The sequence below is a fragment of the Haliotis cracherodii genome, unplaced genomic scaffold (assembly GCF_022045235.1).
Source record: "Haliotis cracherodii isolate W230 unplaced genomic scaffold, xgHalCrac1.p SCAF_18, whole genome shotgun sequence".
Taxonomy (NCBI): Eukaryota; Metazoa; Mollusca; class Gastropoda; order Lepetellida; family Haliotidae; genus Haliotis; species Haliotis cracherodii.
The window spans coordinates 1,582,655-1,602,703 of NW_027266273.1; the positions used below are offsets into that span (position 1 = coordinate 1,582,655).

General features: G+C 38.9%; 1 protein-coding gene across 1 annotated transcript; it reads right to left on the minus strand.

The window, feature by feature from the left end:
- Nucleotides 1-742: 742 nt before the first annotated feature.
- On the minus strand, nucleotides 743-18,278 carry LOC139465653 (BMP-binding endothelial regulator protein-like). Its single transcript, XM_071247387.1, has 10 exons — nucleotides 17,667-18,278; nucleotides 13,061-13,146; nucleotides 7,705-7,807; nucleotides 7,490-7,572; nucleotides 5,757-5,847; nucleotides 3,964-4,259; nucleotides 3,418-3,555; nucleotides 3,120-3,276; nucleotides 2,113-2,910; nucleotides 743-1,949 (listed from the first exon to the last, which is right to left on the minus strand). Exons 1-10 carry the CDS (start codon nucleotides 17,773-17,775, stop codon nucleotides 1,762-1,764), a joined length of 2,049 nt encoding a protein of 682 aa, XP_071103488.1. The 5' UTR covers nucleotides 17,776-18,278; the 3' UTR covers nucleotides 743-1,761.
- Nucleotides 18,279-20,049: the final 1,771 nt, after the last annotated feature.

Below are 20,049 nucleotides of genomic sequence, written 5' to 3' on the forward strand. Positions count from 1 at the left end.
CTGGCAGTATTTCGTGGATGATTTCAGAACATCCTTGTTTATACATTACATGTGGGTATTAATATACCTTTATATTTATCAGGAATGTGTATTTACCAAAGGTTGGATGGCACTTCATTGGTATTTGAAACCAATGTCAGAATTATGGGTCATGAAGTCAGAATGGAACAGTTATTTAGCGACAGGTGTCCGACGATATTCCACAACACGTGTCAGGTAAGTTAAACGTAAGTGCGTGTGACACAGTATCAATAGCAGACAGATTTTTAATCACCTCATTGAAGCGTTAACGGTAGTTCACGTCTACGCAACGGTCAGTAATGAGCTTGTATGACGTCGTGGCGCTTATGACAGATGTATAATCACCTCGTTATAACGAGGTCCCAAGCCCTTGTGGCGTGTTGCGGACATTGGGTGTTGTGAGAAGCATGTCATTTGTGACAGATCTGCGATTCACGTGACCTGACATCAAATAATGCCTTATATTGCTCTTCTCGACAGATTTACATCATACCGACGAACTGTACAGAAGAGATACCTCATATAAAGCATATATGATTAGGTAAGTATTTTCCGTCTTGTTGTAACGCATAAAATTCCTCCGCTCTTCACATCAACTGGAGGTCCGTACATGTTGGTATTCCATGAAACAAGCAAAACCTTCGAATTGTATTCATTGATTTATTGGCAAAATAAATTAATTTCAATATGTATATGATATGTACATCGAATATAAGTTACTTCCAGATTCTGGAAAATAGTCTAAATATACAAAAAATGAATATGTACATTCATAAATAGCTCATCAAAAATGAAGTATGATACACATGACGTTGTAGTATAGCACCTTGGAAATGAAAGCCATTGATTAAGTGGCTTTCTCTTAGCACAATCGTTCGTGCAGAAATGCAATAGGAGTTCTTTTTCTAGAGGTAGACTTGGACATTATTGGAAGTCGATAAGTTAATATATTGCACTACATTAAACGTTACTGCGAATCCGTATTTCGCATTTTCTAAAATCCACATTATATATATTGTGTTGGAAACGTTGTTTCCGTCGTTATTACATGTTTTTCATAACATCTATCTCTGCTCCAGCACGTATAAGACGACATGATTTTATTAAATCATTGCCTGAGATTGAAATGTTGACAAGTGGAAAACAACGAAATAGGAATCCATGACATTTGAGCACATCAATAATTGAGGTTTGTCGGTTATATTTCTGGGGAACGTTTAAGATATCACAATAGTTGCTGTCTACGGACAGGCAATATACGCAATGCATTGTTTTAAGTTACTATCACATGAACATTCTCTTGAACAAATCCACATATTGTAAGTTTCAGTCATTTTGTTTCACTTCCCTCTCACAAACATTTAACAACTTTCAATATTTCATTGTCAGTGATCATCGTAAATTGCAGTTGTAATTCTTTCTTTTCCCAACATTTACGAATTTTGACCACTGAACTACCTTTGTTCGTATCAGACACTCTGTTCCCTCTTTTTGAAGTACCCTGAGCAGATTTACAGCACCTTCTTTTGAACCACCAACGCCCAATCACAATATTAACTGTAGCACATACATGCTTAGCACTTTGTGACGTCATAGCACAGGTTCCAAGCACTACTGCAAACGGTCGACTGTACTCTGCACGATCAGCACGTGGAGCACGAGGCGATAGCACTGGATCATGTGGTTGCACGTGGGGCACGTGCGTTGTAATTGCCACCGTAAGCTTGTAGATCACGATCTTCATGCTTTCTTTGGGCATTGTTTTGGGTGAATGCATCTGTTGTTGTGGAGGACTGTTCCTTTCCTGCACTGGCATCCAGGTTTACACTTCTTACTGCAGGATCCCAACTTGCCTTTGGAGCTGCATGTTCTTGGGCACCCCGAAGCACAGGGGGAGAAAATAGCGCCTTTCGGACATTTGGTGTCACCTGAAAATAGAGAAGAGGTTCATAAGACATTGGTTTAGATAATATTTTGACGCATTGTAATTTTGAATACAAATGCATTTATTCAAATTTAATTATTTTTTTATTTTTTTAAAACAGACATTTTCTAGAATTGAATAATTTGTAAATTGAACGTGACACATACCATTGCACATTGAATTGTCCCACTTGACCTTGAACCCTGCGCGTTTGCATTCATTAGCATATGCACGAAGCGACTCGCATGCGCACTGGTGTCCATGAGGGCAATCGCACATGTCGGTAACACATGAACTGACGTATGGCTGAACATCCACCTGGCGGCGACACTTTGCGAAGGTTTTATCGTAGAGGGCGCTGCAGTGTCTGTTGGCTCTCATCTTGGCACGGGCATCACTCTCGCAGGGGGACGTGAGACGACGGAGCTTGGGCTTGACCTTGCATGCTTTTTTGCTACCAATCCTCCAGGAATGACCAAAGTCTTCACCCTTCTCGTAGATCTTGCCCTTTCTTCCAACCAGGTCGTCGTTCTCAAGACCATTGTAGTTCCCACAGAGACCACACATCTGGTTCTTGTATTTGCTGCTGACCGTGACCTCGAGGTAGCTGTCTCCGTCCCAAACGACCTTCAATCCGATGTCAGCCCTAAAGGTCACACTATGGCCGTCTTTCCTAATGGTAAACTTGTTAGTATCTGTATAGGGAAGGGCGATCCTCTTCCTGTTAACTTTGACCACAAGGTTCTGAAGAAGACTGACACGTGTGTTGCCCATGATCACGACCAGCATCTGGGTCCAAGCAAACCCGGAGGACAAACGGACACCATTCTTGACTTTAATGGTGAAGGAATTGTCTTTGGAACAGTCTTTGGCGAGGAGGTATTTGCATGTTCCCTGGAAGTTGTACATCTTGCCGTCGAAGGTTCTGTAGTGAGGATCACCGAATACAGTACACACAGCGTCTTCTGTATAATATAAGATGATTCGTTAATAAATAATCCATGGTTTGCTTTGTTTTGTGTTCCAGTGTTTTTATTGTTTTAAGTATTGATACTATTGTGATACTATATTGTACATAGAGAATTTACCATTCAATGTTATATTAAAATGTTTTTTTTCGTAATGAAATATAATTGTAATTCTATTTTAAATACTGTTGCAAGTATGTACTTACGTTCAACACATTTAGGACAGCATGCACCAGGTTCGAACTTGAGACGATAACCTTTTGGACACCAGAGCGAGTTACTGCATCGTTCACGTTGACAGTAGGTGACGCCATCATCACAGGTGCAGTGGGTGCAGATACTGGGACGCCATTCCTCACGGTGCTAAGACAAGCAAAATATAATTATTAGTTGGATTTTAAAGTTTTCGGTGAATCTATTATATATTTTGTATATGAAAGCATTTAATTTAAATTTAAAAAGGAAATAATTACTAAAACAGTATAATGTTATTATGATGTTTACCTTATATCCCTTTTCTTGAAATGTACAATCCCTCTTAGGCAGACATTTCTTGCAGCAGGCACCATCATCTTGGGTTTGCTCACTCTCTGGACAGTCAAGGGGCGGGCAGCTCTGACGAGTACATATCGTTGTCCCTGACTGAAAAATGGAATCGTCTATGTTATACTTGGATCAAATGTTTCCAAACCACGCTATGCTATTCATTTAGTCACTTATGAACAGGTCAATGACATAACTCCTGGTTTTAGATTACGCCGCTGAATGCATGCCATTGATAACGTGTGTAACAAACTGATAGGTAATATATTGTGTAAACAGTCTAGGCATATTCATTCATACTTAGAGCGGAAGGATTGCCGAACACTTATGAGGGTGTAAAAAGTCAACAAAACATGCGATTGTTTTGGTGTTACAATTCGAGCAGCGTGTGATATAATCCCTATAATGTAGTCCGACAAAAAGTAGGACATATTAATCATGAATATGAAATGTAAAATATCTCTGACAAGGCCACACACTGATTGTATACTGAAGCCGGTAACTTACGTTGCATGTGCATGTCGTGCAATTTTGTGGAGAGAGGCTGAAGGTGTCTCCGTTTCTTTTGATAGTCCGGGCGTACAAGCAAATGTCCCTTGGGTCAAAGATGGTTCTCTTTCCTTTACACTTGGGACAACACTCTCCTTCTGGTGTATAAACAGATTCGGCGGGGCAGTTCAGAACTGGGCACGCTTTCTTCGTACATGTGATGGAGCCGCCATTGCAGGAACAGCTGACACACTTGTCCGTGTTGAGGGAAAAAACGTCGCCATTCTTGTACTCCTTTCCTTCGTAATAGCAACCTAAAACAGAAACAAAAATAAGCTGAAGAAATGTTTGCAGTAAAACAAATCTGAATGAATTGTACGTGTTTGTTGGTCGACAGTTTGACACGAACTGCCTTGTTACCATTGAATTTAACTCTCTGTATTTGGGCTAACAATATGGCGGTGTTACAACCGGAAGTACACCTGTGGTTTTCCTGCTCCGCACGAAACAGATGTGCAGTACCTGCCTGGTTTACGGGGAATAAGATTAGGCCCAAAGGATGATCGTCAGAATTTGGGTGGTAAAAAACGTGACATATAAGTGTACCTAAACATTACCACACTAGAAATGTGATCAAATCAGATTATGGTTCGACAGGGGAAGGTAAATGACTCCTATCAAGTTGGCATTGGCTTTAATACAAATACTGGGTTGGGGTGGTGGATAGCATGTCTGTTGAGGGGAAACTAGTAGCAGAATTTATGATGACATATATTTACTACGTAATCCCCCGTCGTGTTTTTTTACTGACAGTGGTCCTGTCCATATGTGAGTTTGGCCTACTTAAACCGGTCTCCTCGCTTTGATTGTAGATTACTGTGCTACGGCGGCCGCTATCTTAAGTGACAGTTGTGTCTTTAAACTCGATGTCCGTTGAGCGTTACAGACATAGCACACACCGGGGTCTGGTTTTATTATAAATGGTGTTTTAATAGAGTAAAATGCGTGATGAAGTGTCCGTAATGACTAGTCGGATGCTATAAATCCTGTCTCCACTGTAAGAAAATATCTGTTTGATTGCGTGGGGGAAAGCCAGGTATTCAGAGAGTTAATGTGCATTTATGAGGTATTTAAGAATATCTAGATATTTGTGTTATTAACCAGAGAACACAATAATCCCATTGATGTTTATTCTGAATGGAATACCATGTTTTATTTACAGTTAAACAACCATGAACAATCCTAGTGCCTTGTCCAGCTTCAGAGGAAAAGTCGTGTGTTGACAATGGTGGCTTTCAGTTCACTGAACCAATCAAATTAACTATTTGCACGCGCTGACGCACCCGAACACTTGTCCCATCTGTCACCGAAAATCAACGAAACATGCCGAAGTTATAGAATAACGCCACAAGGTTATATGTCTGTTTGGAATAAAAAAAATCGGTGAAGCCAAACGTAACAGATAAAATCAGCTGAGTGGGCATATTATACTTTGCACTGTTTGGGCAGTGGGGACTGAATCTTCGACTGAGCCATCTCCATGATGGTCATGTTTGAAATTTGGGGGGAGGAGGGCACTAGCATTCCCGAGGTTGTTTAATTAACGTTTGTAAACAAACCCAAACAAACGTTACAACAGCGGCACAAGTCCGCAACAAATGTCGAAATGTTTGCAAGTATTTTGTTGTTATGTTTGTAACCGAAACAACACAGTGGTAATCTTGGATCAATTGGGTTGGTTTTTGGGGTATATTCGCCAATCCCATTTCGTTTCACAAAATGGTTAAAGTCGGTTGTATTTTTATACATACCTTTGCATGAAGGACAGCATTCATTCTTGGATTGGATTGGATTTTTGCACGGGACGTGACACTGTTTCTTTGATCTAGTGACAACACTAGCCTAAAACGAAAAGAGATTCCATTAAAGCAAGCGATAAATACACAATAAACATTCCATAAACTATCTTTGAAATAACTCCTATAAAATATCAAACAGAAAGAAAAAGTATTTTGTGTGGAGATGCACGTGTAATATGCAAGTAATAAATGCCTCTGAATTTCGCTTTACTTGGTACAATGAGTCGATCGTAGAAACAAAATTGGGAGATCGTTCCGATAAATGATATATCAAACTGCAATAAAGCCGACATTCACAAGCACACCTGGACGGCCATGGGTGATTCTGGCGATATTTGAGTCATTAAAAGTGTCTGTCTAAAGACGAAGCCAGTGAGAGTTCACTTTTAAATGTTAGCTAATCTATCCGAATTAGTAGCTTCCCGTGATACAAAAGTCATTATCTACCAAACAACGAAACCAGAACAACATAAAACAACAATACGTTAAACGCGGGAGGCCACTTGGGTAATCCCCCCAAGGGGTCTCGCTTCTTGCCATGAATATGTACATCTCTGTAAACCGATGCCTGTTTAAGCCAATACCATTTTAAATACCATCACATACATAATATACATGCTTGGAACAATAGACATGTGTTTGTAAACATATCTTACAATGGCCATTTGTTTGTAAACAATACAGAATATTTATTGACAAGAATAAGTCACACGGCTCATCTTTCTCAGTCTAGACAGAAAGGTATCATTGCAATATAATCGTTTCATAATTAACTGTGACTAGTGTAGCCCACACGTTAAATCTTAAAGATAAATAACGAACATAAACGACGTGTGACATAAACCCCACTGGGCTTAATGTGTGTGAAAGAAACTCAACTGTTCAAAATTCTAATCTTCCATTTCAAGTGCGCGTTTTGCCTTTTCAGGCTTCGGGGTGAAATTTCTCACACGATCCAAACCCCTATGTTCCGGTCAACGATAAAACATGGCATACCACTTATCTTAAGTTTAAAAAAAATAGTAATGTACAGGCAGTCCAAAGTAGTTGTTGGGTGTTGTATGCATAGACAGTCCAAAGGCCGCGTGTAATTCAGTCATTTATTTGTCAATTTTGTTGTCAGTTTCTGAACTTGTAGTTCTGAGGCCGACTAATAATTTATGTCGTGGAAGCAGACACTGGAGATCATTACATAACACTCTATTCATGAACGTAATACACTGGAAGTAGTTGAGGGGAAAATATTTGCCAGAAACCTGTCCGAGATCTCGTGCAAATGCGCGATGTTTGAGAAGCCAACGAGATCTGTAAACTCTTAATTGTTTGGTTGGCCTTAAAGCCACGGCTTAGAGTCTTCTTGCTAACTACAATGGAGTTTAGCAGCGAGTGTACCAAGTCCCAGGCGGCTAAAACGAGGTTACTATAGACCAAGGGTTATTGACTGGTGATTTTCTACAAAAATACCCCTTCTGAATAAAAACAAACAAAACATTCCTGAAGATGTTCCGAAAGGACAAGAAAGGGAATTAGCTTGCAAACGTTCAGCAGGTGAATAGTTGTACGGCTCGTCCCTCTGAACCTTTGATTAAAATATTCTTATATTCGTCATAACCAGACGGGGCATTTATAACGTAGATATCATAAACATAGTTTGTCTGTATTTTGCAGTTGTTGCAGGTACCTACCCGACATTCAAAATGTTCGCAGGGCTTCTTTGGGTCCGACCAAATCTGACCGCTTTCGTAGCTTTTGCCTTTATACACACAACCTGTATAGAAAGAAACCCAAACAATTAATACCGATAATAACAATGCAACAAATAAAAGTAAAACAAAATATATTATTATTATTATTATTATTATTATTATTATTATTATTATTATTATCATTATTTACATACCTTTACATACGTCGCAGCACTTCTTGCTGGGACCGTCAAATAAAATGGCGTGGCAGCCCTCTAGGTTTCCACATTTGGTTTTCTCACACTCGACTTGGCCATTCTGAAACATTGAATATAAAACAATGATATAATAAATTATTTCAAATATTCCACATTCCATCGGGAAATTTATGACGCTGCGTCGCTACCTGCAGCTTTCCCTCTTTCACTGCAAAGGGCACCTGCTCAGAAATGCGGATTAAACAACCTTAATCCATAAACGTATTTACTAAACCCTGAAATGTATATAGGTAACTATGAAAAGTTGGAATGTTGTCGGTTCAAGAGAAAAGAGCAAGCCCTGTGTCCTTCCTGTTTGCGATCGCAGCCGCCATGTTGACTGGAGGAAACACTATTAAATATGTCGTCCAGTTTAACAGTACCTTATCTTCCTCTTTTATACTCATGCACACAAATATCTAGCCCTAGTGCCAGCCTAAAGTTAGTTTGTCGAACTATATTGCCTCTGTGCCATCCCTTCTCTCAATGTTTACGGGTAGCGGTTAACAAGATTCACATGGCGTCAGGACACTGCGCTAACAGACGGCCCGTCGAGTCTTTACCATACCGACATTGACAGTTGAAATTTTAATCACGTTTCGGTCCGTTTTAGAAAGCCGGGTAAACATTTCTATCTGACTTTTCAGCAATATTTCATCATTTGACAGTGTTCAGTGCGTCGATGTTTCGTAGCCGAGGCGGGGTTGTTTCAAAACCGTGTGCTGTAACAGGTTAGGGCTTACACAAAGAATCCTCTTTTGACCCGTACATACAAAATTTGTTATCATAATGTTATCAGAATTTGTACATAACATTTGTGAGAATGTGTAAAAGGCAAAGCAGAGCAGATATAGCTTAAATCAGTTCACTTGTTACTCAACACAGTATGGCCGGCATGGTTGAACCATTAAAATAGACAGTCCAAAATCTTTCAAATGATTTAATAGGACTAACATTTTCCTAACAACGACTCTTGTATATATCTACTATCATATTTAAAGTAAGTGCATGACGATGGATAGTTTTCAGCAGGTTGGAGTATTTCAAGATGGCTCTCACTGTCGTCTGCGAGTCGCCCGCTGGAGCAGACGACCTATCAAATCTTAGTTCGTAAGCAAACATACCCGTCTTTACGATCGCTAATGGTCCTCAAGAGGAATAGAGCCACTTTGCGGGGACATTTTAAAGTAACAGTTGTAATAAAATATCGAGGAGGTTTGGAGAGAGAGAGGCTGTCATATTAAACCCACACACCAATCGCGATGGATGAGATGCAGTGTAAGTTGAACAACCGGGCAACGGCCAACACCTACTTCCACTTCAACAAAAACCAAATCGGAATTATTTATAGAGACAAATTCTCGACAACAGACGTTATTCAGGTCACCAGAACTAACGTTGTTAACACAGGGATATCTGCTTCTTTTTGTTGAGTATCAAAGTCATGGAGGTAACGTAATTGATCACATACTTAGATGCACTCAAATCTGCAGCAAAATGGGCCTCGGGAAAAACACGTGTTCTTTGAAACAACAGAGGCATGAAGCCATGATTTGAAAAAGTGAAAATTGTTTCTAAATTCAGCCAGCGCACTAACGATATGCTCACTCACTATAAACTTAACGGACTTGTTAGGGAAGCTAAATCAAGTTGAGATTTGTTTTGACTCTTTCATCCTTTCACAAGATCACATCGTACTTTTTGCCTTGAATGAAAATTCGAATGATATCTTTTTCTTGACCTACCGTGCCCTCAAGCTTACTTGTCATTAGAAACAGATGTTTTTACTTGTCCAAATAGCATGTTACTCCCCGACAATAAATATATATCGCCTTTAACTTGCCCTCATACATTACATAGGAGACTAGACGCTCATATCTCAATTTGCCCAGATTTATAGTAATGTGTAAATCCCTATTGGTGATACGGGGGGTTAGATAGATATATAATTACCCTACTGATTACAAGTTGGGTCTTCCTAGAGATTTGACTGCGAAACATGCCGCCTGGTTGCTGGGCTAGACGGGAGATTGACTGGTTCTATGTTTGAAAGCGATACCTCTTATATGCTTATTGTCTACAGAAAGACTCAAATATAAGATACGAACGAATTACTTTTTTTCAGAGAACAATTTAATGTTTGGGTGTGCCGAGTATTATTTTGATTGAAATGTTATATATAGGATTTCATAAAAGTGTGAACCGGTTTCAATACGTCCAACCAGCCAAATTCACGTATATGTGGATGAAGAATGTCTATGGACAGTGTTATCTAATTCATATTACCGGCCTGCTAAGATGATCGCCCGACCTCTGTATTCCAATATAAATATTTGCAAAGGGGTATCATGAAAGGGTTAGGTTATCATAACTACGAATTAGTTAGGTGTGAACATTTTATCCGCGTTTGGACACTCAAGGATGTCAGGATAAAAACCGCATGGCAAAATGATTCACCGTTATGTCACGCCAAGAGTTATGTCCCCCTTTGATGGGGAAATATGAAAATTGCGGGCGGGCTTTTTTGCTTTTAGTCTCTTTGAACGTGATATCGAGTGTTTCTTATTTCAATCTAGAGAGCATTAGAACCAAATCCATCTTATTATGACAATTTTATCCGCCGCTGACGATCTAATTTAATTTATGGGACTGGTGTAATGTGTCTCCTTTGACTGAAGACAAGGCGTATTTAACACTTAGGTGCAATATTTGCATATATTTGGGGGTAGACTATATTGAAATGTAACATACACTATTCTGTGGGTTTATGTCCTTTGTGTGGCATCTGTAGACATACTGAATAATATGCGATTCATTAAATGAAATATTTACTTCTTCCACATTATGAATTATGAAACCGTTTCGAATTTAATGACGTGTTATGTTCTCATCCGCGTGACACTTTTCTTCCATATTCTTTACGTTATTTCCAAACATTATCTTGTTGGTATTTTCTTCCGTAAGTGTCGTCTGCCACCGAGGGCCAGAGGTCACGTGACCGCCTGGGAGCGCGCCTGCGTGAATGGGTTCGACTTACTCATGTAAACAGCAAGTACTAGGTGAACGTCGCCTATCTTGTGTTAACTCGGAAAGATCAACACGTGAGACAAAGAGAGACGCTCAAATACTTGCGGGTGGGCAGAGACCCAAAATGGAGGCAAAGTGAAGCGAAGGAGCACGGAAGGGGATAATAGGTAGACGCCACCCGGTACCCTGCGGCGAATCCTCCGTCGGTAATCCACACAACAGTTATCTCCCTTTAATGTCAACGTAACCTCTAAAAATACAGTTGACGTTTTTCTTTGTCTTTTGTCGAATTTTCAGGACATAAAACCAAGTATTTACGCTATGCCCCAAAAGGTGTTCAGGTAAGGCTTGTACGCCTTTTCTCAAATTTAACCTGATATTCATTTACCCTTTAACCTTCTGAACACTTGCAACACGCTTGACTAAAGATTGGTATATGCCCTCAAATATTATGGGAATAGAAAAAAACGAAAAGTCGTGAATGAAATTACTTTTCGGACATATCAGCTAATCTGCATTTGTAGGCGATGGAGCATCACCGTGGCCTTTTACACTATATTAATGAAGCACACGGGATCGCACGCACGCTTTCTAAGGCCTTTGTCAACATTTACGCATCACAATACTTTCAAATTGATGAATCTTTTTTGAAGATTTTCCGAAATAGAATTACAGCGACCAACACAAACACTTGTGTACCAAGCAGAACAGGTCGCCATAAGTCTGAGTGCTTCATGTAATATGAACGGTACTTTCTATTCAATTGCTCTCTTAGAGAACATATTGCGTATTTTGTCTACGAAAAGGATGTGTCCAGTACGCAACCTTTTCTATCTGTACGATCACGATGTACAGCAAAATATAATTGTCATTGTAACCTGGGTAACAAACTATTACTTCTACTCAACGTTCAACCAAACCTAGAATTTGATACGAAGGGAGACAACTGTAATTGGTGAGATATCAACGTCGGGTGGGTGGCGACAACGTTTGCCAAGATGGCGCCGATGTCGTCTGTTTCCAACCACCAAGAGATGGCGGTCAGTGTTTATGCTTGTTATTAAGCGATCTGATATACAGCTTCGCTGAAACTACTCGACTACGTTTAAGGAATCAACGTTGAGAGTAAATCAAGGGGTATAACGACATTGAAAAGTTAACGATATGTCACGAGTCAAGACATGCGACGAATTATGGCAGTTGAAAAAACCCTCTTAGGATATATCAGCCGGGAACCTGCAGATAGCGGTAGTTTTGAAATTGCATGAGACATTTTTAGTTCAGAGACAATATTTAAATACATTTGGGATAAGATAGGGAAGCATCGATTGCTTGTGGTTTCGCGCAAGCTCAGATAATGTCCTGTGTAATCGTAGTTGTTCCTCTTCATTGACCGGATGGCTAATGCATACAGAGATATGGGGCTGTATTTGTTTTGAACTCTAAACTGAAGACCTTTTGACCTAAGGGATTAAACATTGTTTAGCAAATATCAAACACACAAGCATTTGACCGGGGAATTCTAATGACCCTAATTAGCAATTTTGTTGTCTCTTTCTGTGACCCAAACAGGAAGAAAGCTTGTTGGCTGAAAGTAAGGATGTTTCAAAACATCTGTGGGCATTATTAATATTAATTATTCAAATTATATAAATAATTAATGTAACTCCTGTGTAAGTTCTAGTGCTTGAAATGCAATATCAAAACATAAGTGAATTGTAAATATCTGCAAATGTGTCATTTAAAGAATATAAAACATACATCTTCATCATATTTCTCTTAAGACGCGACCGGAATCCCCAATCCCCGTTTGCTATCTCAACTATGTGGCTTGCGGTGTTTGTTAGATTGTGAATGAAGTTTATTTTATTGAAGTAGCACTAATCAAGGACTCTTGATAACCTTTCCAGTCTCATGTCCTTATCTTTCAAGTTATCTCCCTTTGTTACTTCTTACATGCGCGTACGCTGACAATAGGATGGAGAGGTTCACGTGTGTTAGTCAGGTTCAGATAACTTAGCCTTTGACAAAGGGCATTCTGTTGTACATCTCGATGAGAGAAGTAGTGGACCACCCAAAACAAAAGAGATTCCCGTTTCCAAGATGGCTGCCGAGACCGTAATTTACGCTGCAGGCACGTGCTGTGACGTCACAGCCTAACAACAGTTGGCTTAATGACAAGCGCCTTTTACACTGGTGTTATTTTGGCGTAAAGGTATGATTTTACTTGTGTAGGATTAGTTTCAAGGGATTGTTTCAGATAACTTTGAAATACATCACTACTCACTCGACAGAAACAGGCGATGCAAGGGTCAGTTGTTATCCCAGTAATGTTGATTTCTTCTCCTTCATTGCTACACTGCTTCACCGTACCTGAAAACAGAAAAACACACATTTAATTCAACCTTACATACAATTACAACGGTATATCTTAATCAGTAAAATGGTATTTAGGAATTGAAAGCATTACGGGGCGGATCAATATCCTGATAAATCCTATCGATAAGGCGGCGGTAGTCGACAGTAAGATTAGGGCAAAGATAGCGATCGTCAGTGAGTAGACTTATTACATATGTCTCCGTAACATCAGATTTCTAAGGGTTTTTTAATCTACTCCAAGCTTATTAGTGTCGGAGCCTGACGGATGGGGGTCGGGATGGCGCTTGCCCCGGGGGGTGGGGATGACGGGGCGAGGTGACTGACACCTGGCTTTTCATAAGCTTGTTGGGAGGCTGAGAGCAGGTATTCTACCTGGCGCTTATCGGAAACTCAATCAGGGCGATTTGTGCCGTCGTCTTTAAAGGGGACAGCAAAACAAGCCACCGTAACGTAAATTGTGCCCCTTTAAAGAGCCGAACGTTTCGCCACGTCAACTGCTCAGTGGGACTGTCAGATCGTGTGTTCACAACGCAACGGGAGCCAAGAGAGCCATGCCTTAGGCACCCTCACCACAATTAGAATCCTGCAAAAGGGACGGGCTCAATAGATCTCCCTGCTGTACGCCTAGTGAAGGGGAAACAGTTTTTAATACCGGTTAATTAGGTGCTAGATGGACGTTGGGATCATAATCGTGTTTGGATTATTAGAATATAAACAAGTTCATTCTTATACGTAAAACTGAATTTCATATGGTAGTTAATATCGGTAAAAGAAACATTATTAATAAGCGTTTAATCAGGACTTTTATTACGTATATGAAGATATTTATCAATGGAATTGTTATTGGACAGCCAACAAATAAACATGAAATGAAAACATTTCCGCCAGTGAACAGTTTGATTTTAACTTATCTAAGTTGAATATGTTAACCAATGTTATGGTCTGGTAGACAACAGTCGTGTTTCACTTGTGAGAACTATACATTTAGTACAATCACCCAAGTATGTGCGATCAATCAAAGGAAAAGCTGAGAGGACTGTCAAATAAACTATCTTACTCTACAAATCCAATTTTTCACGTGATTTCATTCTGAAGAAGAGAGGTATATCTCTCGTTTATCGAGAACATAAATGCTTTAAAGGAATAGGCTTACAACTTGGCTTGTAAATATTTTTCTATTAATAAGTTTGTAAATCTAAATTTTATCATGATTATGATATATATACTTACTGTGTCAATATTATAGCACTCGGTCTATAAATTAAATTAATTAAATAATTGTTTTTGGATAATTATAATTATAATTTTGAATTACATTTAGTTCGTACCTTCCACCAAGAATATGTGTTTGTTAAGTAACTGTGAACTGTAGAGAAATCCTTATTTAGTAACTGGCATTGGTATGGCCTGATAACTAGAAATCCAAAGGTATCTTAGTACAAATAATTCGGAGTTTAAAAATGTGTGTGTCACTAAAACTACAGATGGATTTGTCCTCTTCCATCGCTGGATGGTACCCGTGCTTTTCCTAACTTTATATTTTCGGAACATTCTCTGGGTAAACCAATATTAGATATTGGTCAAAAACAAACACGCCCTCGTGAGAAAGCATGGCCTGAGTTTGTTCGGCTTGTGGCGTATTCGATAGGATGACCCGAGGTTTGGTTAATGACCGAACTAATCAACTTAACATGTTAACGGTAGATATCTATCATTCAAGACAACATATTTTCAAAATACATGCAATTAAAAGCATCACGATCTTTAATTCCGTTAATAACTTGAATTTTGTGGAGCTGGGCCATGCAAATGAATAACATTTAATAGAATTAATATAATGGGGAAAGGTATAACTCTTTACTATTAATTTCATGCCTAGTTTGTTCAATGGAAACTGACTAGCCTACCCTGTTCACCCAACTGAATATAGTAAACTGAAATGGATCTACGATGTAACCTTTAGACAATGTATACTCTTTGATTACAACTGTGGTAATAAAACGGAAACAATCACTACACATAAAATATTATGAGACCCGTTAAATTTAGAAATGGCATTCATCTGAGCTAATTTATGAAAGAAATCTTTTTATTTCCAGATAATTACATTCAGGAGAATCATTACGAAAGTTGTATTTTTCAGTGTTAACATTATGTAAATATCTATGTAGTGTGTCGACTTTATGTAAGGTAAATGTATTCAACGAGAGTACTTGTATGCTGCTGCGATGGTGATTTACGGCTGGTTCATTTAGCCTGAAGCATACACAAGACAATAAAAGTACACCGGGGACATAGTTAATACGTTAACATGCACCCAAAGAACGGTGGAAATGTTGTTATTACGACACGATTAACATGAAAGGACTCATCACGTCTTGGAGCACGCTGGGATTTGTCAAATCGGTTATTGGGCCAGAAGGGAATACTGGTAATAAAACGTTTAAAGCGAACTATTTCAGATTTGACATACATTTACCTCTACCAAAATATACACCACAACCACGTGTGAAAATGTCAAGCCACCCTCAGCTTTCAATGTTACATTACTCTGAATTATCATAAATGATAGTTTCAGGATAATTTACAACATAATTTCCAAATTTACAAACTCTTGGTGTTAAACAATAATTAAGAAATGTCAATATTAAAGATGAAAACTATTCTTTTCAAAATCATAAGTAAAATATATTTACAATGCAAACATATTAGCCGCCAAAGCTAAGCATATTTGGACAGTCGCTCTACAAACCCTTCTTGAAAAGAAATGGACGTGTTGTTTAAAGCTGCGATGCTATGCCTGTAGAAACATAAGCCGTTTTGTTTTTTGTTAGATCATTGGTTTCAAAATGTTGACAGCAGAGCCCGAAGTTGTGAAAATATCTAAACGTAAATATGAAGCGGTTCGAGAAGCTGTTGCTGTTGTTTATATACAAAATTCCTCGTGTGCATTTTTACTTTCGGAATACATCCCCGTGACTATTTAGCATTGTCAGGTCGCGTCCAATCATAAGATGACATGATTGAATATTATCACCGAAGAGTACTGATGAGTTAGTGTATTGTTATTTGCAGACAGTGCATGTGTAGCGTATTGTTATTTGCAGACAGTGCATGTGTAACTGACTTGATACCGGTTGCATCGTATGTATGTGGCTAATTGTGTCACAACGGTTTAAATGTATTCTAGAACAATATGTTATTGTTTAGATGGGAGATAACATTACACTGAAATATATCGCGATCATGTTCAAGCCCATACCACGCTTACTACCAAGTTAACGTGTGACAGAATAGAGCCAAATAAGCTATTTACAATTGTCTAATGCTACAGTGTTATATCTCTTGTATATTTTTTTCGGATGACACATGGGGACATATGGGAGCAGACACAGGTTAGCATTAAAGCCACCAATTGTAAATAACCCTTAGTCGTGTACATTTCATAATATAAAATACCAACCGCTGATATATATTATTTCGACAGTAACCTAATGTTAATTTCGTGAACGATCGATTTATGAACAGTTGCCATCGGAAATGTCGGCCTAAGTTGACATGGTGTTGCGACGTAAGTAGGCCAGTTTTGATATCAGATTACATTGCCATCAGCGAGGGTTATGAATGGGCATAGACTAGAGCAGTATGGCCCTTACTAAAGGTTTGAATTAAATAAAATAACACCCCGTTTTAACGAAGCTGATCGTAAACATGGCGATTTTATCTATGTCATTGTTGAAAGATCAATAGCGTTGGACGAAGGTAGGGCTGCGATTTCAACACAACGCTGTCCCGGGTGGTATAACGTATTGATTAAATCATATTTTTGATTTTCTATCGATCGTGGAATAATGAGGTTTGAATGTAGACTAACATATTTGTATAGAAGGGAACAGCGATCTGCATGTAGAAACGTTGTCCCAACAAACACAGGTTGAATTATACATATTTTCTTTACGCCGCTTGACCAAGAGCTTTTTGTTTAGCCATTGTGCTACTCTGGGGGAAGAAAAATATTGATCAAACACGTTTGGTAGTAATTACAAAGATACGAGAAAAAATCTATTGGTATAGCTATCTCAATGTTATTTTTCCCATAAATTGTACACAAAGTTTAAGGTTGACGTGAGGTTGTCATCAAAACAAGTAGTAAATTTCAAATTGGATATACCTTCGGTTGTATGGCCATTTGGGCGGCCAGTGTTGTGGTGGTTTATAGGTGGTGGGTCTGTTTAAAGCGACAACCTGCTGTGTTGTTTCTCTGTGGACTGTTGGCTATAGGATCAAATCTAATACTGACTTTTGTCACTTGAAATGCAGCTACTATGAAAGGACCACCTCCAGTCTTCAAAGAATAGAGCGAGGGTTTGTATCTTGGTGTATGATTTCTTACCCGCTGTGCTCGGGCAAAACACCCGCTCTAGAGGTGAGTTACTTATATACGCCTTGACTCACTGCCTTAAGGAAAGGGATGGGAAAACTAACGTAGTACTTTAAGAATTAAACTGTCTCACCTTGTAAAAGAGCAGCACTTGGTGACAGGTGGATCCATAGTAGTAGTGTGACAATCGCCGATATCGTTGTCCTGTGGCTGGAGAAAGGTTCTTGCACAAAACAAAGCATAGTATTTTTGAGAATAAAAATTCTCAAAAAATATTTATGAAACGATAATTGAAAAAAAATCACAAGTTGCTTCGGGCAGGACTCGATAACACAATCAGTGCGTAGGATAAAAAATATCCAAGTAGAAACTGGTGATAGCAAACGCTTGTTGTTATATGACAGCAGTTAACACTTCCGTGGGTGGTATATGTAGTGACTCCGTGTAAACACCCTTAATTCGGCAAGAGACTTGTGGTAGTACGTCTACTGTTTGAAACAGAACGAGACTGGAGTTGATGAGTCGTACCTCCCGTATACATGGGGAGTAGGTGGCAGTCGTTCCTCACGATGACACTTTCTCCTCCGTCGTGTAAAAATCATAGTTGTTTGTTTAGAGATTGTTTCTTCCTAATCAAATCAAGAATCAGTTGTTGTTGGCTAATCCGATCAATCGCTCATTAGTTAATCCCGCGCCGTCTTCCTCGAGTGCTAATCCACTATACCCCAAGCCAGGCCATTGCGTGTGTGCGGTTCAGTCGCCAAGTTAGACTGCTAGCCTAGCGATAGACGCGGCTACAGCAAGCCTTCCCGTCGTGTTTTCTTAACATAGAGGATGTCAGGCCGCGGGAGCGTTTTGCTGTTATTGTATTATGTCTGAGATATTTCCAGCACATGATATTTACACCAAACACTCCAAATAGCTTTTGTTGCTTCGAGATTGGATGTGAAGTCAGTAATTATTGTGAAAAGGAATTTTGTACGGAAGAATTAGTTTGTTTTAACTGCACAATCGCTAACAAGCGTTGGGTTTGTGTTGATGGTATTGGCTCTGGCTAAAACAGCGTTTTGTGGTATGTACATACGAGGTGTATGAGACTTCATAACATATATATCTCCTTTATTGTCTTTTATAATGGAAATGATGTATGAGTTAGATGCAGGATGATCTTTGAGGAAGACCTACACGTATCTACACACAGTGCACGCAGTATCACGAGATGCGCAGTGTCGAGAGAGGTTAATCACTTCACCCACTCATGACGTGAGCATTGTTTTAGATAGATTTGATATGATATGCATGCAGCTTCTGTAACCGTTTCTTTAACCTACATCAAAATGTTCGATAGTGTGGTGGTAGATGTTCAATTATGTGAGGTAAATGTTCTATTGTGTGACTACAGATGTTCACTATCGTAAACGTGGATGTCCAGTTCTGTCACTATAGATGTGTAATGCTTGGTGAGAATTGTCAAATGCGAACATGTAATTTGACAGACAATTGTTCAATGATCAAGTGCTGAATACTATGTCCTCTATATTCTCAGTTATGAAGCATCGTTTCCTTTTAGCCTGTACCGTATACAGGAAAGCTATTTCCCTGGCCTTGTCACATATTGAACATCCTTTGTGTCGCTTATTTTACTTCACAGACTATATCAGTTAACACTATTTACCCTCTACATTCATGTCATGTTAATTCGGAACAAGCGAACCTGTAAAATTCAGAGCACCTTTAACGTTGTATAACGTTTACCATTGTATACCTCGTGTTCTGTGAGGCGAGATCTTATAATTGCTCTGTGGAAAGGTACCATATATAATGCATTCCATTTCGTATCTTCCTAGATTATCATTTATCAACTTATATCAATATAGTGCACGTACTTTTAATGTGCAAGCATGTGCTGAACTTTCTTTCTGATGTATTGAGGTTTCTTTAAATGAGTTTTTTGGGGGCAAATGGACTGTTGACTGTGAGGGTTAACTTTAATTGCTTTGTTTTAAAGCATTCGATGACAGAAGTCATTCGTGACACCATGTCGAACGCTGTGCTCAATCGTTGAATCCTATATAGGGCTTATGCATATTTCATATTAAAACAATGACAATGATGAATGTTTTATTGGTGAAACTATGACACCACATACCTCCAGCGTGGCTTTTTAAAAAAAACAACCCAACAAAACAAATTCTATTGACAGACTTAAAAAAATTATCCCATTAAACAAATTATTTTTGACATGTGTTTTGTGAATAAGATATCTAAGCTTGTCTCATTAAACATTCACCACTGCAAAAATATCACTGTTTTCAGCAAGGAAATAACCCCTTTCTTTAAACATGAATGCTTCAAACTGGCTTCCCGATCGTTTAATTATATGCTTTCATTCCAATATAATCTGTGTTTTCAGCACAACAATAGTTTAAGCTCATCAATAGGATTAAGAAGAGTGAGTCAATGCGATTTGTATCCGATCGAGTATAGACGCTTTATTATCAAAATATTCTGCACAC